Source organism: Symphalangus syndactylus, chromosome 2 (genome assembly GCF_028878055.3).
Source record: "Symphalangus syndactylus isolate Jambi chromosome 2, NHGRI_mSymSyn1-v2.1_pri, whole genome shotgun sequence".
NCBI lineage: Eukaryota > Metazoa > Chordata > Mammalia > Primates > Hylobatidae > Symphalangus > Symphalangus syndactylus.
In genome coordinates, this window is record NC_072424.2 from 96,446,224 (window position 1) to 96,467,543 (window position 21,320).

Here is a 21,320-nt window from a genome sequence, read left to right on the forward strand (position 1 = left end):
CCCGGCGTCACCAGCACTCGAGATGAAAAGGCCAAGTCAGGGCGCGGCTGAGGGAGCTTCCAGCCTCCCTTGGAATTAGGATTGGGATTTAAATCCTCATCTGTATTCCTTCGTTTATAGATCACTTTAGGGGCAGAAAAGGAGTGGTTTTCCTTTACTAATTTAATGGGGGCGTGGGGGCAACACAGGCATCAGAATATAACACAGGGATGTGCACTGGTAAAGGCCCGGGGGTAATTAGTACCCCAGGGGGAGAGGGGCCGTCATTGTAATCGCACAACGTTTCAGATTAGCAAACAGAAAGTAAAAATGGCACCAAAGTCTGTAAAGGGAGTCCTTTCCTCCTTGCCCCCTACTCTTTCACGTTCTTCCTCTTCTTGGCCAGTTTCCACCCTTCACCTGAACCCTTAGTGCAGGAGGAGACGTCCTAAGGAAGGGCGAAAAGGGACAGCATCGTTTTATTTTTAAATCTTACTTCTCACTGGCAATATGGTGATGCTTCCAACATTTAGTTACGAACTAGTTCATATAAAAAATTCTGGGCCAGCACTGTGGTGGGAGGCGGGCTCTGCAGTAGTAGGTCCATCACTCAGAGGTAAGCCGGAACGCAGGTCGCTTAACTAGAGAGGCTTTGAGTTCCGCTTTTCCTGTTCTGGAATCTTGCTAACAAAGGCCCCATATTTGCATTTTTCCCTTAATGACACTTTAATTGGGAAATACTACTTAAAATTCTTGGAAGTTAAATTACATTTAGGTGTGTGTTCTATCACTTACCACATCCGTGTTGTAATTTATCTGATTGGAGTTTTACATTTAGTCTCCCTGTGGTAGACTTCCAATTATTTCTCCAAATCATGTAATGTTGGCCAAGGGTCAGCTGTTTCTGATGATAAAAAGATACAGAAACATGAAAGACGAATGTGATTGGTTCCTTTTTCTGATTTAAATGTGCATTCGCTTGTTTTATCTAACACTTGAAAAGGATAGTTTTTTTAAGTCTCAAAAAGAAAATTAGCAGAAGCTATAGCACTATGTAAAGTATACATTTTTTTTCATGCTTTGTAGTTACCACAGTCTCAGGAATAGAATTTTTGAAATTCATTTGTGATGCAGTTCTAAGAAGTGTATAAAATATTACAGAAATATCTTGGCCTTTGCGAGTTTAAAATACACTTATTATTTCAAAACTGCCAATTTCCTAATTCTAAACAGTGTTTAAAGAAAATCGTTTACTCGGGTTTTCCACATCTTTTTATCAACATAAAGGGCATGCCACTACACACACAAAAAAAGTACATGCAAAGGTGAAAGTATCTAAATATTTCAGTATCTATTACAGAGTAAAAGCAAACAGTAAAAACATGTTGCTCTTTTGGCACTTGGCACCAAATATAAAATTTTTGTGTCCCTACTAATTAAACTTGGGAGGATAGAGGGCTAATGCAATTAAAATTAATTGAAATACTAAGTGAGAATATTATGTAAAGTATCCATTTCTTTTAATCATATGAATTCTGAGTATATACTGAACTAATGCTTCCCCCCACATCCATGATACATGGATGATATGTACATGATATGATACAGCCATGGTTTTCAGAATGATTAAAATTTATCATAACACAAGTTGGAGAACCTAAGGACTACCTAACCATTACTAAACCCCATGTGGTAAACTGCCATATTTTTGTTTTGTTGTGACAGTGTGTTAGGACTACAAGGAGAATTTTAAAAGCAAAGACAGTTATTGTTGCACCTCAATAAACCTCAATCTTGGCAGTTGTTCTACTGCGCAGATATAAGTAATGAAAATAGTGACTCTGTGTGTGTGTGTGTGTGTGTATGTGTATAAGTATCATTGCTCAGATGAAATTAGGATATTTAGTGTTTTGGGAGGGGACTTTTTAAGAATATAAACTAGATCACAAAAGAAGAAAATACTACTAAAAATGCCACATTTAATACCAAACTGTATTAAACTATTTGTTTAAAATGTCTCATTTCAAAAAAAGACATTATTTAAAAGTGAAAAATAAATGTTGCATTTATAATTCTTAAATTTGTATATAAATCTTTGAACTGATTAAGTTGAGCTATCTTACATGTGTTTTTCTGATTCAAATTTATCAGATTGTGCAAACATCAACTACAGAACTGAAGAGGGATATGACAATGGATAAAAGTGATATTTTTAAATTAGAAGAACCAGGTGCAGTCACTCATGCCTGTAATCCAGTGCTTTGGGAGACCAAGGCAGGAGAATCACTTAAGCCCAGGAGTTGGAGGCTGTAGCGAGCTATAATGATTGTGCCACCGCACTCAAGCCTGGGCGACAGAGCAAAACCTTGTCTCTAAAAAATAAATAAAATGAGAAGGAAACCCCATGCATAATATGAGGAAAGCTCGAGAGCTTTATATTTACAAAAATATAAAATATATAAAATAGCAAAAGAACCAAACAATATGTATGAAAAGTAAACCAACCAATAACAATTGAAATAGTTCCTAAAGAACTATTGCCACTACATAGAAAGAGATTTATGAATTAATTCTAAAAGATTCCAAGGACTAGACAATTCTTGTATATCAAGTGTGTATCAAGGACCATGCTATACAACCTCTTCCAGATCACAAAGGTGACAAGTTATCCAATTTTTTATGGATTGTTGTAATCCCAAGAATCATTCATAATTTAAAAAAAACACTCTTTCTTTTGAAGATGGATGTGAATATCTTAATTGGATCCCCGGCAGGTAGAATTCAAATAGGTGAATGGAAAACAAATAGTTAGAACAGTGTATGTGTACATCCTATATTGGTAATTAATACAGACAGACATACAATTTAGAAATGTAACTGTGTTATAGCTCACCAAGAAAAAATAACATTCATTGGTATAGGCCAGGTCAGTTGTAGATGATAATTTATATACATGTATCAGAATAAAGTAGTGACTGAGATCTTTTCCTGACCCTCTGGGGTTACTAATTAGTCCAGGAATGATGGTGAAATAGTACACTCTTGACAAATATTTACCAAATTTTTGGGAGCCAAGTTCATAGAAACCTTCATTCTAGGCTGTGATTTCCTACCCAGGGCTACCAAAATAAAGGAAGGAAAATTAGGGAGAGGTAGCGAGGTGGTATGGCGAGGCCAAGAGGACAAGGACACCTCATCTCAAGTCCCTGATTCCTGGGAGGTACAGAAAATGAATCTCACCTGTACCTTTGACTCCAGAGTTGGGTTGCAATAACCAATAAGAAAGAAGGTATGATATGGACCACTGAAGCGGTCCTTGGGATAGCAAGTGGGTATGGGAGGGATAGAATTCCGCCAACAGATAAAGTCTTGCAAAGGACTATCAATGTTTTCAGGAACTGCTTAGGACTGACACCTTTGTCAATGGAACTTATTATGGTAACCACCTGGTCATCCTGAGCCTATGAAAAGAAACAAGATCATTTACAGTGAAATGGGACAGCAACCTGGACAGTGCATAAGGAGACAAATTCTTCCCTGCCTGCCCGCTTTTTCAGACACTGGAATAGTAAGTAGAAGGATGGAAGTGTGGATACAAGAAATCAGATCATGCCTTCACACACAAACCCACACACAGCCTCCTATCTGACCTGCCCTGGTGGAGAAGAGGACTGTTGAAAGCTGAAAATGTCCAAAATGTTGAGGAACTGGATTGAGATGTACTCAGTGGAAAAGCGGATTTTCAACAGTGTACAGCTGGCAGTGTTATTGGGGGAGAAAAAACTTTGAGTATATACTTCCAGTGATTTGAGACTTCTCACTAACCCAGTTACCTATTTTATGTTGAGTAGTTAGTAATACCTCCATTTTACAGATGGAGAAAAAAGACCAAAGAGAAGTTAGGGAAGGTCACACAGGAAGTAAAGAGCTAGAATTCAAATTTGATCCATGTGACTCCAAAGCCCATGCCTTTTCCACCATGCTCTTCAACATGCTGTGAAATAAAAATTAGAAGATTTCTTTTTTTTTTTTTTTTTTTTTTTTTGAGACGGAGTCTCGCTCTGTCGCCCAGGCTGGAGTGCAGTGGCGCAATCTCGGCTCACTGCAAGCTCCGCCTCCCGGGTTCACGCCATTCTCCTGCCTCAGCCTCTCCGAGTAGCTGGGACTACAGGCGCCCGCCACCACGCCCGGCTAATTTTTTGTATTTTTAGTAGAGACGGGGTTTCACTGTGGTCTCGATCTCCTGACCTCGTGATCCGCCCGCCTCGGCCTCCCAAAGTGCTGGGATTACAAGCGTGAGCCACCGCGCCCGGCCAAAATTAGAAGATTTCTTTTCAGATGCCATATGAGAAGGAATTACCTAACTATAGGATTTCTGTATAGTGTTAGGGTACAGCTAAGACTGGAAACCATGTGACATTAATCTGCAGTGGTATATGGTTTTCTTTAGCTGTAGCCAGCAGTTTGAGTGTAGGAAGAAAGAAGGCAGATAGATAAACAGGGTTTTGCAGTGTGGGCACTCAAACAGGAAAAAGGGGCAAAGAATGTAAGGATATTGGCAGAAGAATAGATGAAGTGATGGGAAACTGGATGTAGCCTATCTGGAAAAAGCAGTTAAATCAAGGCAAAGCTGAAATGTGGAGAGAAGGTCATGGGAATAAAGGAGTGGAACTTTTACAATTGAAAAGCAAATATAATGAGAGTAAGGGAGTAAAAGTTGGAAAGACACGATGTTAGGGTGGGAGAGGAGGATGCTGAAGTTTAAGACTGCAGAGATGAGACAGTGGAAGAATTGATCTGTGAGGTGACCTTGGAGTGTGTCTCTCTGATCTCCCTTCAAGAAAGACCTTGATATTCAGCCATGAGGAATGTAGTTGGCTGACAGCCTCCAACTTTTAGTGCCTGTAGGACCTGCCTCAGCCTTTTTATTTAATTTTATTTTTTATTGATACATAATAGATGTACATATTTTGGGCATATATGTGATAATTTAATACATTCATATAATTTGTAAAGATCAAATCAGTGTTATTGGGATGTCCATCATCTTAAAAATTTTCTTTATGCTAGAAACACTCAAATTATTTTCTTGTAGCTATTTTAAAATATAACAATAGATTATTGTAAACCACAGTTGCCCTACTCCATGCTTTTCCCAGATATCCCCAGCTAGTGACAAGGCTCAGCCGAGATACTGGGGCCTGGCCATTCTTTCCAATGCAGAGTCCTTCCAATCATCAGTCCTTGTTCTCTAGCTTGCTGTTGGGTTGACTGGGAACTTGTCAGATGTGCATTGTGATCTGAGCCTTTCCTTTCCAGTCCTGCTTCCTGTGCCTTTCATGTTTCACAGGTGTTGCCTTCCAATAAGCCTCATACACCCCTAGTTCCATTTTAGCATCTGCTTTCCAGAAAAGCCAACTGACACATTATGTGAGGAAGATGAAGATTGGGGGTTTTGTTTTAAAAAGGAAAACAGGAGGTCTACAGAGCATGATGAAAATGTTTCCCAGAGAGGACAGTATACTGAGGATGAGTTACCAGGAAGGCAGCATGTAGCAGCATAGACTGAGACTATACAAGAATATAGATGAGTAAATGTTATGTTTTGAACAGCAGAGAAAGGCAGAATTGAGAGAACTGGGCCTGGCACAGTGGCTCATGCCTGTAATCTCAGCACTTTGGGAGACTGAGGCTGGCAGAACACTTGAAGTTAGGAGTTCCAGATCAGCATGGCCAACATGGTGAAACCCCCTCTTTACTAAAAAAAAAATACAAAAATTAGCTGGGCATGGTGGCACATGCCTGTAGTCTCTGCTACTCTGGAGGCTGAGGCATGAGAATTGCTTGAACCCAGGAGGCAGAGGTTGCAGCCGAGATCGTACCACTACACTCCAGCCTGAGCGACAGAGTGAGACTCTGTCTCCAAAACAGAAAGAAAGACAGACATGACAGGTTCAAGTGGACTTAGAATGCCAAAACAGAAAGACAGACATGACAGGTTCAAGTGGACTTAGAATACCACTTGGGCACATGGAACTCTGGAGGAGAAGGTTCTCAATGCTTCTGACTAGACTGGGCCAGGGAGCTACTGCCCCCCATTTTAAAAAGTTTGCCACTATTCAGGGTACTTCCGGGAGCAAATTACAAACTTGTGAAACTTACTGAGTTAATTGATGTCAATAGGATTTTAATTCATTAATTAAGAATAATTAATTAGTTACAAGTTCACTACTCAGAGAATTTTTTTTTTTTTTTTTTTTTTTGAGACGGAGTCTCGCTGTGTCACCCAGGCTGGAGTGCAGTGGCGCGATCTCGGCTCACTGCAACCTCCGCCTCCCAGGTTCACGCCATTCTCCTGCCTCAACCTCTCCGAGTAGCTGGGACTACAGGCGCCCGCCACCACGCCCGGCTAATTTTTTGTATTTTTAGTAGAGACGGGGTTTCACCGTGGTCTCGATCTCCTGACCTCGTGATCCGCCCGCCTTGGCCTCCCAAAGTGCTGGGATTACAAGCGTGAGCCACCGCGCCCGGCCAATAATTTTAAATCATTAAGACAGTTTTCATAGTAGCTTCCTTACTTCTGGGTAGTAGAAGAGAATTCAATTCAATATACTCTGTTCCCGTTGGTAAGGTTTTTTTATTCCAAAGAATTTTCAGCGTATTGCTTACCCAGTGGAAGAATGTAGGGATCTCTGGAACTGTAAATAGAGTTAACATCACTTAAACAATCCCTAGAGGAATCTGAGCTAATTTAAGGAGTGGACCATTTTGCTAAGATTTCAGTGGAGCTCAGGAATTTTAACAAGTTATTATAATAAATTCAGAAAAACAGACAAGTCTAACTACAATTTTCAAGTTTATGGGAGAACTAATTTCTTTATGGCTTTTTTTCTGTCATAAAAATCATACATATAAAAAACAAAAAGATGATTTAGAAATATTATTCTTCTTCTGGCAATTATTTGTTGAGTACCAAAGTAGGGGAGAAAAATTAAAACCAGACACAAGTGTGAAGGATCGGTTACTTCACTATAACATTTCAAGCTTTTTAATTTTCTATTGTGTAACCAGTATAAAATAGCTATATGGTAACGCTTCTTTGTTCCTTTGTTTTTAACACAATGGAGTTACTTTGTACTGCCGTCCTTACAATCTCTCATGTATGGGTCATTCTTAATTATTTTATTTTGTTCAACAGTGTACTGATTGCAGAAGCCTCTTAGCCCAACATAAATTCAAGTTGTAAAATCTAGAACCTGTATTTTTAAAAATAAATAAACTTTTAAAAGACCACTTTAAAATGGAATACAATAATTATGAAATTATGATTGTAAATATATGTTAAATATAAAAGTGGAAAAAGCAACATTTAAATCAGTATATTCAATAAGTGTTATAAGTAAGTTAATAAATATTTTAAGTTGACATTTAACTATTTTGCTTATATCTCAAAAGTTTAACATATCAGATTGTCCCAAACATACTTTTGAAAATGTGCTTTAGAAAAATGGGGAAATCATATTATATTTGGACATATCTAGACCAAATTAAAATTGGTCTTTTTTCCTCTACTTTGCGGCATAAACTTTGCGGTATTTCTTAAACAGCCCTAATATTTTGTTGTGTTATTTTGGGGGAATCTATTTTTAACATACTACCTACAACTGAACTCAGAAAAAAATCTTACAGACTTTTTTTTTTTACAAGCAAGACTTAAAAGTTTTTAAAACCCTAGTAGAATAACCAATCTCTACTTTCATTATAGTAATTAACACTAGTTTTTTAATGTTCTATGCACCTTGAATCACCAATTACTAAAATGAAAACACAAAGAGCCACCTGAATATCAAATGCATGCACTATTACAAGTGCTCACACAGAATGTGAGATGAATTACTGATGAACAAAGCATCTAAAATTAACTTATGCTCCTCATGCATATGCTGTGGATGATGACAAAAGAAATTATGAAAAGATATATGTGATATACATGAATCTATATTCTCTAATTGAGACATTATACAAATCTTTATAATATACTTTATATTAATTAATTAGGTACTTTTTTTCCATTACAGTAATCTCCTAATGAAGTTATGGAGCAAACTTCAGCCTTAGCAAAGTTGGGCAAGTTATTTATACTGCAAAAGATAGCTGAAGGATAACTATTTTCAACTGAGACCAAAAGACATAGTAGTTAGCATTTATTTTCATAATCTTAAAAAGGCATACAATTTCGGTAGGAGGCAGTAGTTATAGTGACACTAAGGGAGGTGGTAGATTGGGAGCATTGGATCAGCATTCGGGGAGAATAGAGAGAAAAGGCAATATCAAGAGAATTCGTCACCACAGTTGTCTGGATGCTGTTGCCTTCTTTGCTCACCCTTGAAGGTCAGTCTGGTTCTGGCCCAGGCCCAAGATCTAAGTTTCAGATCACGGCAGGCTTAGGAGAACAGTGCAGACTGGAACATCTAATCCCACCCCAGCTTGCCCTAAGATGGCCCCTGAATTTGTTCAGCTCCTGGGCCTGCTGCCGTCCTAACTTGCCTGAAACTGTTTTCCAGAAAATTAGAGCATAGATGAGCAATGCCACGTTAGCTTCAGTTTTGATTTTGGGTGTTACCACATAATTTTTTTAAAAAGAATTTTTATCTTCCCACATACCAACTTTTAGAACAGATGGCTTAAAATGTCTTAGAGGAAATTAGTTGTAATCAGCAGATAAGAGTGTGTCTCCCTGTTTTCGTGGCAGAGGTAGCTATCACCTCTTAAGTACCTACCTTCTACATGTGAACTGGCACCAGGCATTGTAGTTTTTCTGTTGCATTTTCATCCAAAGGGTTATGATGGGCTTCATTAAAATGATTTGGTACACATGTGGGCGTTTGCCTGCAAGTATAATCTCTGTGAAGAGGTAAACTGTATAGGCTTCAAGGTGGCTTTCTGCTGAGGTGGCTGCCAGCCTCCCTGGAGAAGGTGTCAGCTGAAGATCTCAAGTAAGAGCCACAGTGAAGCTCATATGCCTTGATCTCTTTTCAGATCCTGGCAAAAGGCCAGCTATGGAGTACTGCTGCAGTCAGGAGCTGGGGGAGTTGGCAGATAGCCAGATAAGGGGCCAAATTATCATTTATAAGGCAATGGCTTTTATAGATCTCTAGTAACCCATACTCCTACTTACTTGAACCCTATGATTTCTGGGAGAAAAAAGAGCCAGATAACTTTCCCATTGGAATAAAACCAAAACAAACACTGTATTTAGGTTCACAGGATTTCAAAGTACTTCATACTTATTTCAGTCAATATCCTTTGCCTGATCATGTGTCCATAACACACATGCCTCCTGAGTCTTAAGATGTTCCTTGCTCCTCTAGCCGCCTTTAAGGATACCCTCATTCCACCATGCCTGGGGCCGTGTAATGTCTGTAATTGCCTCATTAACTCCCACCTTGAGTTCTCTGAATCTGGTTTTCTCAAATATGATAAGGAGACTGTCACTTAATGTGAAAGGTGTCAGAATTTTCTCTTCTTCTTTTTTTTTTTTTTTTGAGACGGAGTCTCGCACTGTCGCCGGACTGGAGTACAATGGCGTGATCTCAGCTCACTGCAATCTCGGCCTCTTGGGTTCAAGCAATTCTCCTGCCTCAGCCTCCCCAGTAGCTGGGATTACAGGCGCCCGCCACCATGCCCAGGTAATTTTTTGTATTTTTAGTAGAGATAGGATTTCACTGTGTTGGCCAGGCTGGTCTCAAACTCCTGACCTCATTATCTGCCCGCCTCAGCCTCCCAAAGTGCTGGGATTACAGGTGTGAGCCACCGAGCCCAGCCTAGGTGTCAGAATTTTCAAAGGAAAAATAGAATATTGATAAACTGAGTAAAATATGATTACCATATAATGTCATCTTAAGATGTTCTTATAGTTTCAAACTTGTATAAACAAAATTGGTATTTATACATGTGTCCTATTAATGCACACGAGAGTAGATTAGAACCTATAGCAAGAGTATTTTTTCTTGTGCCTTGAAAAACCAACTTAAAAATTAGGCATTTTGAAATTTGGTTTCTAAATACGTTTCAATAAGGTTTGTTATTATTATTTTTCTTTTAAAATTACATTTTTATAAATAATAAAATTTTAATTGTGCTCCAGTTAACTATTAATAAATATTCAGAATCCTTAAGGGTTTATTTTAGTTAAAATGTTTAGGACTAATGCATTAGTAAATTGAAATTTGGATACAGGAATTGCCTAAGATCTTTACTTTGTTTTACAAAAAAATCAGAAAAAAGTAATACCAACCCTATAAAATCCTAAATCTCTAATAATGTAAATATATTATTAGTGGTAATGTTATTTGTTGAGTTTAAGAGTATATTTAGTTTTATAGAACAATAAAATATTTTTATATAGAATATTCTGGAAAAAAATAGAGAAGGAAGACAATTATAAGTCGGAGAGAAGCTGGGATCTGTCTATAATGACTGTGTTAAAGAATAGCACTAAAGCCACCTCATAAACCAATGACGTTATATCACGAAATGACTTTAAAGTTGACGGAGCTGCAGCAAATAAGTTCAAAGCAAGAGGTGCCAGCACCAGAGACTTGGGTTTCGATATAGCTCTGCTCCCTACTGGCTTATTATTGGGATCAGATAGGATCCTTGCAGTACTATCTCATAAAGCCATTGTGAGGAATAAATAGGATCACGTTGGAAAAGTGCTTCACAAGTTTTAGGTAATCTAATCTTGCTAAGAAAAGGGGCAAATAATTCACAAGAAAAACCAGAGTAATGATAAAAGGTATTATTGCATGCTATGTGAGCACTGTGCCAAGAATTTCACATGCAACTTCCCATTTCATCTTCATAACAACATGATAAAGAATAGTATGAATTGGCCAGGTGCAGTGGCTCACTCCTGTAATCCCAACACCTTGGGAGGCCGAGGTGGGCAGACCACTTGAGGTCAGGAGTTCCAGACCAACCTGGCCAACATGGTGAAACCCCATCTCTACTAAAAATACAAAAATTATCTGGGCATGGTGGCACATGCCTGTAATCCCAGCTACTTGGGAGGCTGAGGCAGGAGGATTGCTTGAGCCCAGGAGGCGGAGGTTGTAGTGAGCCGAGAGTGCACCACTGCATTCCAGGCTGGGCAACATGAGGGCAACTGCGTCTCAAAAGAAAAAAAAAACAATAGTATGAGTTATTATTATCTCCATTTCATAGATGAGGCAACTGAGTCATAGAGAGGCACCAGGAGACATGGTTAATTAGTGGCAGAGCAGGAATTCAAAGACAGTTCCACCTGACTCTAGAATCGGAGCACTTTAATATTAGCTATAGTGTATTAAAAAGTTCAACTTCATTAGTAAGTAAAGATTTAACAATTAAAACATATGGACATGGGAGTGCAAAGGAATGATAAACATCAAATTCCAGTTGTATCTGTAGAGGGAGGGAGGAAGGCATTGGAATGGATTTGGGAAAGTGCTGCACGACGACTTCAGTTATATATGTAGTATTTTATTTTTATAAAGACTAATGAAAATGTGGAAATTTGTTAAGACTTGACAAACCAGGACCAGGGGTTATATATTTTTTCTGCATACTTTTTGGAATGCTTAAAATAATTCATGGTAAAAAAAAAAATAAAAGCAGTGAACTGAAGTCATCCTATTTCATTTATATAAAGATTAAATAATTAAGAAAATAATTTTGGTGAAGGTTTGGAGAAACCGATATACTTATACACTTCTAATAATATAAATTGGACCAATTCTTTTGGAAAGCAACTTGGCAATATGTGCCATAAAAACAATCTTGCTCTTTGGTTCAGTAAGTTTCCTTTTGGGACATTATCCTAAGGGAAAAAAATCAAAATATACATGTGAATACAGAAACATACACACTGGAAAAACTGTATGCATGAAAATGTCAACTGCAGTGTTGTTTATAACGGTGGAACATGATAAACAATCTAAAATTTTAACAATAGAAAAGTAGTCAATATTTTGCAGCCTTTAAAGAAATATTTATGATGGCTATGTAGCAATTTGAGTAATGATTGTGATGTAATGTTAATTGAAAAAAGGATATGAAATTGCACATCCACCAGGATTAAATCAGTGAAAAAATAATCATAGAAAAAGGTTTAGGAAGAAACAGCCTAAAATAATGAGTATAGAATTTGTGTCAAAATGATGAGATGCATTCTTTCCTTTTTCTCTTCCAGATTTTTGATATAGATTTGACATAATTGTTTTTGAAATGGAAAACTACAGTCGTCCATTGGTACCCAAGAGGGATTGGTTCCAGGATCCCCAAAGATACCAAAATTTGAGGATGCTCAAGTCTCTTATATAGAAGGGCATAGTATTTGCATATAACCTGTGCACATCCTCCAGTATATTTAAATCATGTCCAGGTTACTTACAATACCTAACACAATGTAAGTGCTATGTAAATAGCTATTATGTTGTTTTTTTTATTGTTGTACTATTATTTTTTATTCTTGGGAAGTTTTTCCTTTTTCTTTTTTCTTTTTTTTTTTTTTGAGACGGAATCTTGCTTTGTCACCCAGGCTGGAGTGTTGACCTCCTGGGCTCAAGTGATCCTCCTGCCTCAGCCTCCCGAATAGCTGAGATTACAGGAACGCACCACTATGCCTGCCTAATTTTTGCATTTTTTGTAGAGATTAGGTCTTGCCATGTTGCCCAGGCTGGTCTCAAACTCCTGAGCTCAAGCAGTCCTCCCACCTCAGCCTCCCAAAGTCCTGAGATCACGGTGTAAGCCACTGCACCTGGCCTTTTTCCAAATAGTTATAATCAGCCACTGGTTGAATTCACATTTGGTTGAATTCATGGTTGGTTGAATCTGCAGATGTGAAACCAATGGATACGAATAGCCAACTATATTACATAGTACAAACCTAGCTTTGAAAATAGTGCAATAGATATGAAAATAAACTAGAATTCACGGGAGAAAATGAGGGGTTCTAAGAAAGGTGTAGACAATACATTACCAATACAGGAGGTCAGAGGAAGGGGAGATCTGCCAGGCTGGCGTCTTCAGGAATGCTTCACGAAGGAGGGACTATCAGTGAACCTCAGTAATTCGTAGAGCTGGGTAAGAGCTGGGGATGAAAGGGGGACTAAGCAGGAGGCATGCAAGTTGCAAAGTGGAGTGATGGGAGATGTTCTCAGGAAACAGCACTGCGTGTCATAGAATATTTTACTTTCAGTTTTTCTGGCTTTTCAGAAAATGTGGTAACTTTAAAGTTTTCACAGTCAAATTAATTCCACAGAACAACTGGTTGTAGAATCATAGCAACATAATTATGGGTTGTGCTTCTGGCTCCAAATCTTTCACTAAAAATAATCGCAGTGACCACATCTTGGGAAAACAAAGCCATTACCTATTCTTGTGCTCCAGCTATCTCGGTAGTCACTTACTGGAAAATGGATTACAGGTAAAATAACTGCATGTTTTTAGGACACTGCTTGTCTCTCTTACCTTCAGTGAGTTGATTAATGAAATAATTTAAAAACTTATATTCTCCAGGCATTCTCTAAGGCATGAACATGACTTTGAAGAAATCCTTTACCATCACACATCACACAAGCCTGCCTGTGCTCCTCCGGAGACATAGCCCTAGTACTCCTGGAAGCCCATTTTGTTCCTTCAGGGAGTATGCTTTCTTTGTGCAGACAGGAGAAAAATGCTGGAGATAGAGATGTGGGGAGTAAGAGGAGGGACAGTAGGTAAGTCTCAGCCACAGGTAAGATGAGTTGGAACCTGTATGCTCCACTGCCCCCATGTGTACTAGCTGTTCTTTGCCCAGCTTCCTTGGGCTAGAAACATATTAAGTGAATAATACATGAATCAACAAGATGATAGGTGTGTCATTTATCACATGATTACTTGTGCTAGAAGTTTACATCCATTCACTATTTTATTTTATTTTATTTATTTCGAGATAGGGTCTTGATGGATGCACAGGCTGGATTGCAGTGGCTCAATCTCAGCTCACTGCAGCCTCAACTTCCCAGGCTCAGATGATTCTCCTACCTCAGCCTCCCAAGTAGCTGGGACTACAGGTGTGTGCCACCACGCCTGGCTAATTTTTGTGTTTTTTATATAGATGGGGTTTTGCCATGTTGCCCAGGCTGGTCTCAAACGCCTGGCCTCCTAGGCCTCCCAAAGTGCTGGAATTACAGGTGTGAGCCATTGCACCGGGCCACATCCATTAACTTTAATGATCATAAGAATCCTGCCCAGCCTATACAAATGCCAGGGTACTCAGGTTCTTCAACAAACTCTGGCTTTCTTATCCTCTAAGATTAGTGTAAAATAAAAGTGCCTGATTGCCATCTCACACACTGGTGAGAAATCCTCTGTTCCTCTCCACATCTCCAGGTTTCTCTTCCTTGCCTCACATTCTGTTTTCCTACATAGGCCAAATTCTCCATGTCTCCTTTACATCCCCCTGGTGTTTGTGTTCCCTTTTGCTATATGGCCTTGCCCAATACTTGGCACATCACCCCAATTTCTTCACTCCCCAAAGTTATCACCCACATATGATTTCTTGGGTAACAAACATCTATTTAACTTTTGGTAAAAGGTAAGGAATGGTCCACTCTGGTGCCAAGTAACAACTTAATATTGGATATTAAAACTGTCTCCCCAAATACAGCCCCAGATTCATGGCTACTTTGCTGGACTTCTTTCTTTCCTAGGGTTGGTGCTTTCATCTCAAACTCCAGGATGCTCAAAATTATTGTTTTATTATGCAAAGCATTTTAGTTCTCTGCCTGGGGCTTCCTCCTTCATATCCAAAGCGGACCTATACAGGTGTTTTCCTAAACTTAAGAGTCCTAGAAATCAGAAAGCTATAGTCTGCTATAATTTTAAATAGCATTTACACAAGATGAAAAAACAAGTTTAGTGAAATTAAATGACTGCCCCCAAAAAAGGGTCAGAGCCTGAATTAAAAGCCTGGCTTGACTAACTCAATACTTATGCTCTTTCCACTATACCAGAGAGTCACTATACATGAGAGTCAATACCTATTGAATGTTTACAACATGTCTGGCTCTGTTCTAAGAGCTTCAGGGGCATTAGCTCATTCAATCCTCACATTAGTTAATACCCCACTTTATAGAAACAGAGATAACTACCCATAGTGGCAGCTAACACATGGAAAGGTCAGGATTAGAGCCCAGGTAGTCAGTGTCTGTGCTTCTCATCATTAACTGCTATTCTCTACCAGCCTCAAGATCTAGCTCCCTGACATTCTTTCAGTGGCTGAAAATAAGGGCAGCTTATTATCACATTTGGGATTAAGTTAAAAAAAAAAAAAAAAAGGAAACAGGGGCAGCTACCGTGTGACAGTTCAGTCCGCTCCCTGAAAATGACCCCAGCATGGTTTGGAAACTCAAAATTTCTAAAAACCCTGAGAGTACATGAGCATTGTTGGGGTCTGAAGGTATAGACTAGATTTGCTCAGTGACAAACTTAATTATAAACTTTATAATGGCTGCTTTCAAAACCAATTAGGTAATTCAGTCTTTTCTTGCTTAATTCGTTGCCACAAATTCATTCAATCCATTTAGTCAGTCAGTCATTCAAGACTTATTGAGTGTCCTCCATATGTCAGGTACTGTTAGGCACCAAGTGAACAAAGAGGGATCCTTCAGGTCCAGACTCAGTCCTGGAGTGGCTCCAAATGTTAGAATTATGATTAGTTTTTCTTCCTATACTAGTCTATGGGGGATGGTGCTGAGATTCGAGATTTCGTGGCCCAGTTCTTTAGAGAAAAAAATTACTAACATGAAGAAGGGCATTAAATTGGGTCACCATTGCTTGAGGGAACTATTCCTTAAGAATATAGAACTTGCTTTGATTTTTTTTACACTCTAAGTGCTGCTCTAAAGTTTGATTTCCTGAGTGGACAAGACCCTCAAGGCAAGAAGTCCCATGTAGATGACAACTAGCAATATTTGGGCAGAAACATATCTCACTTTAATAAATGGGCATCTTAATGTAAAGCTGGATCTTAGACATGAACTAAATCAGTGGTTTTCAAACTGTGCTCCTAGGGCCTCATTTGCAATAAATGAACATTTTAAACTGCATGTGAAAACTGCATTTTTTGGGTATCTGATTTATATATTGGAGTTTTGCAATTCAATTTCATTTAGGAAGAAGAAAAAAGAGCCCTTTTGCAAAATGTGAACACCTCTGAGATTTTCATTCATTTCTCTATTCACAAGGGACTAAGGCCTAGACAGATGAAATGACTCACTGAAATGGCAGAGATAAATCGTAAACCTAGGTCATTACTCCCAGCCCAGTCCAATGCACAGATCTCCCCCTTCCTATCTACTACCCACTGTGTGTCTGGAGAGCATGGCACCCAGGCCAGTGTAAGTCTGGGTGAACTGTATCTTTGTAGCACCGCAAAAGCTGAGAATTCAGTTCCAAATGGTTCTGCAAAAATACTGACTGAGGACTATTTACTTACTGTATATATGATTAAGTGCTACATAATCTACTATGTTCCTTATAATAATCCATGAGTTGGGCTGAGCAAGTATCTCCCCAGCCCCCTCCTTAATTCTGCAAAAAGCAAAACAGTCTCAAAGCTGTTGACTTCTTTAAAGAAATATATTAGTAGATAACAACAACAAAACAATCCAAAATTCCAATCTTCTGACTTTTAGGAAGACAGAGCTCTAACCATTATATTATATACTGTTCAAGCCAACTGGTAAGAATATGCAGTGCTTGTGCAGACAGGAGAGCAATGATGTAATTAAATAGGACAGTTCCCAAAGTTGACAGGCATAAATGATGGAAGGCAAAGTTTAGATATCAACCTATGAGCCATGGACACCTGCAGAGTTTTAAAATTATTACAAAGGGACCTGAAGTCCCATAAGGTATGCTTACCTGAATAAGGTGGGTTGCACTGATATATACACCCAGACTTCAAATGGATAGAGATGCTCTTTTGTTTAATAAAGTATGCCTTCAATTAAAAGCATTACTGAAGCCAGATGTGGTACTGTGTGCCTACAGTCCCCACTACTTGCTACTCGGGAGGCTGAGGTGGGGGGATCACTTGAGCCCAAAGGTTCAAGTCCAGCCTGGGCAAAAAGCATTACTGAATTCCTAGCAATGTGTTTATCCTTATGTATTTTCAGTCAACTTCTACTAAAAGTACAAACACTATTATGTGCGACTCGCGAAATTTTGTTGTTAAAAATGAAATCATAGTTGAAAATATGGGGACTGTCTGTTCAAGGCTAAAATAAAGGGAACAGAACAAAATTAAGATGGGAAATAATTATTTTAAAACATATTTTGTATGTTTTCCTGTGTTTCTATTTTAAAGCTATATATCTAAATTATTGCTCTTTGTTTTCATGTTGAATGGCTGCTTCTTATCTGGCTTTGTTTATTAAGTGTGGTCAGATCATTTATTCTCAGAAAAACTACGCTGTAGCCTGGCCCTACATTCCTCCAAGATAATATCATCTGCAGGAGTCAAGTTTCTTGCCAGAAGAGCTGATTTGCAGAAGTAAACAAACTGGGAGTAAAACCAAGAAATGTTAAAGAAACTTTCTAACTTAGGACATCGATAACAAAAACTATGTTAGCAATAAGTGTCTCTAAAAACATATATAATATCCAGTCAAGCTGACCTACAGAATTGGAACAGTAAACAGAACACAAAAAGGGCTGTAAGCAATACCATCTAGGAACACGGAGGTAACAGATAGGGCTCCATGTCTGCCAGGGACTCCAGGAGAAACAGCTGTTCCCTTCTCTCAAAACAAACTGTCCTCTGATGCGTTTCAGTTGCTTACCAACTCAGATCTGCTTTTGAGGAGTAAGCCAAACACACAGCCTCTGGTGATTTACCTTAGAGAGGGCATTAGGGAAACTTAAAAAACAAACGTCAACTTGAAAAGGCCACATTTTATATCTTTCCTCCATCTCTGGCAGTCTTCCGTTGTTGTTCCACCTACCCACCCCCTTGCCCTTCCTTACATTTGATTCTTTGTTAGATGAAGCATGGAGACAATGGAAAGCAACTGGGAAACAAACTAAACATTTCCTTCTGGAAATATTACCTACTTTTAAATAACCACTAGGGTCTATAAATATTTTCATTAGAAATTTGCCCTCCTTCGGCCGGGCGCGGTGGCTCACGCTTGTAATCCCAGCACTTTGGGAGGCCGAGGCGGGCGGATCACGAGGTCAGGAGATCCAGACCACGGTGAAACCCCGTCTCTACTAAAAATACAAAAAATTAGCCGGGTGTGGTGGCGGGCGCCTGTAGTCCCAGCTACTTGGGAGGCTGAGGCAGGAGAATCGCTTGAACCCGGGAGGCGGAGCTTGCAGTGAGCCGAGATTGCGCCACTGCACTCCAGCCTGGGCAACAGAGCGAGACTCCGTCTCAAAAAAAAAAAAAAATTTGCCCTCCCTCCACACACACCAGTCACTTTGTGAAAAACCAGTTTCTCTAAGTCAGAACCTAGAATTTATGGTCTCCTCTCATTGCACTGCTAAAACCTTTCATATCCACAGTGAATCTAGGCTATTACCTCTGGAAACTGGAGTTCAGGGCCTTACTCATATATTTATCTCATGAACTAAACCCCTATGGAACTAAACCCCTGTGGAGCTGGGGTTTGGAGGCAGATGATAGAGAGGAAAGTTAGAGTTACAACCATTTGGTTCAATGTGGTAGAGCGCTGAATTGACTGTGTGATCTTAGGCAAGTCTCATAAGCTCTCTGGGCCCCAGATAACTCATGTGTAAAAGGAAAGGATCATACTAGATGACCTCCAACTTTGTGTCTTCGAGGTACTGAATGGGAACCGAAGAGTAAAGGGAAGTGGCAAATAGAATTATGGATGTGGTAATTCAATTATTCCCCATTCTTCCCTCTCTCCCTGCGATAGAATTACAAAGCATTTGTCAAGTGGCTTGGCAGTACCTTCTACCAGAATGGGCAGGATATATGTAGCATTTCCCCACCTACTTCATATCGGGCTTGCCCGTGTGACTTGCTTTGACTGAAGTTAGTAGATGTGATGCAAGCAGAGGCTTTTTTTTTTTTTTAACTTTTATTTTAGGTTCAGGGGTACAAGTGCAGGTTTGTTATATAGATAAACTGCATGTCATGGGGGTTTGGAGTAAGGATTATTTTGTCATCCAGGTAGTAGGCATAGTACCCGATAGATAGTTTTTCGATCCTCACCCTTCTTACCCTCCACCCTCAAGTAGGCCCTGGTGTCTGTTTTCTCTTCTTTGTGTTTCCTTTTGTTGTTGTTGTTGTTGTTCCCTTCTTTGTGGCCATATGTACTCCATGTTTAGCTCCCACTTGTAAGTGAGAACATGTGGTATTTGGTTTTCTGTTGCTGTATTAGTTTGCTTCATTGTCGCACTAAGCAGAGGCTTTAAAAGTGGCTTTATCTCTTTTGCTTCTGTAATCTCCTGGCTAGCCACTGGTTCAAGAATGAGGAAAGGGGATGTTAAATTGACCAAAACCTTGAACAAGAAAAATAGACAGTTTTGTTTTAAGCCTCTAAAATTTGTGTTTGGTTATGTGGCACTATTGCAGCAGAAACACAAAAATCTCTGCTGAACTTTTTTCATATATTCTATCCAACAATATGCCTACTGACCTTAAAATTTTATTGATGCTGTTGAACTGAACTGAAATCATCTAGGCATCTTAGCTTGACCATGGAAATGTTCTCCTGATTAGCACCATCAGCAGGACGACTTTTGGTGCTGAAGATACTGCAAAACTAGAAATTAGAGTACTGAACTTTTCTATGTAAAAAAAAAAAACACTGTGTTTTTAGCTATATTGAGAAATGATTCCTATGAAATTGTACTGTGTTGGCTGTAAGGATGGTGGTCACTGTAACTTACAGTGTAGTCTTTGTGGCAAACTTTTGGAGAAATTGCTCTCTGGTTTCAGCAACTGGAGAAACTATGTTATCCTAAGCAATTAGTTTGTTTGAACCTTATGGACACTGGGTCTCTACCTGGTTGTGAGCCCTCTTGAATTGCCTGGAAAATTCAGAGCCAAATATGTGGGCCTACATAAGCAAGTGGATGTAAGTGACTTTGCAGCATATGTTTCGTTTAGCAACTTCCCCTCCTTGTATTATTTTCTTTTTTCTACACTTATTTTCTCTTTTTCTGCTTTCCTTGTAAATTTTTATTGTTATTATGTTAAGTATTAAGTATTATTTTATCATATACATTTATGCCAGCCACCTTAAATCCTTTTGGGAGCAGAATAGAGAACACATAAAGCACTACTGTTAATTTAAAAAAAAAAAACATTAATTTCCATTAGTAAAATGAAGAGAGAAATACAATTTTATCAGTGACCCCTCAACCCTTTTGTTGTTGAAACTTACTAAGGATCTGGTGTTTCTCTATTCTGAAATATCTCCAGGTCAGTGTTGTGAATAAAGCACTGATATACATTGGTACCATTTCGAATTCATCATCAAAATAAATGTAAAGACAAGCTGGGCATGGTGGTTCATGTTTATAATCCCAGCACTTTGGGAGGCTGAGGAGGGTGGATCACTTGAGGTCAGGAGTTCGACACCAGCCTGGCCAACATGGCGAAACCCCGTCTCTACTAAAAATACAAAAATCAGTTAGGCATGGTGGCCCGTGCTTGTGATCCCAGTTGCTTGGGAGGCTGAAGCACGATAATTGCTTGAACCCAGAGGTGGATGTTGCAGTGAGCTGAGATGGTGCCACTGAACTCCAGCCTGGGCAAAAGAGCGAGACTCTATCCCCAAAAAATAAATAAAAGGACAAAAATTGTCTCTCTTCAAGCTGTTTGAAATAGGGAGGAAGGTTTTTCTTTACAAATAATTTGATGTATTATTCTCTTTTTTTGTTTTGTTTTTATTTTGAGACAGGGTTTCACCTGTTGCCCAGGCTGTAGTGCAGTGGCGCGATCTCAGCTCACTGCAACCTCTCCTTCCTGGGCTCAAGCGATTCTCCTGCCTCAGCCTCCTGAATAGCTGTGATTACAGGTGCACGCCACCAGGCCTAGCTACTTTTCATATTTTTTTAGTAGAGATGGGGTTTTGCCACATTGGCCAGGCAAGTCTCGAACTCCTGGCCTCAAGTGATCTTCCCGCCTCGGCCTCCCAAAGTGCTGGGATTGCAGGTGTGAGCCACTGCGCCAGGCCTGATATATTATTCTTTTAATTATTAAACTTAATTCTTTCTTTAATATTTGTTGAATATCGAATATGTGCTCAGATGATGCTAGTTGTTACGGACAATAT

At 39.1% G+C, this 21,320-nt stretch overlaps 1 protein-coding gene across 9 annotated transcripts in view; it reads right to left on the minus strand.

Annotated features, from left to right (window-relative positions):
* CEP85L (centrosomal protein 85 like) overlaps positions 1–21,320 on the minus strand; it is a 243,813-nt gene that overhangs the window by 184,439 nt on the left and 38,054 nt on the right. For 4 of the 9 annotated variants that reach the window (XM_063620780.1, XM_063620756.1, XM_055262489.2 and 1 more), the window contains one exon: positions 775–883. In XM_063620780.1, the coding sequence (XP_063476850.1) occupies positions 775–856 (82 nt within the window). In that variant the 5' untranslated portion in view covers positions 857–883. Of the gene's footprint in view, positions 1–475; positions 753–774; positions 884–3,219; positions 3,227–13,000; positions 13,112–21,320 lie in introns of those variants that run through there. The other 5 variants (XM_063620768.1, XM_055262504.2, XM_063620778.1 and 2 more) reach the window with 3 other exon arrangements.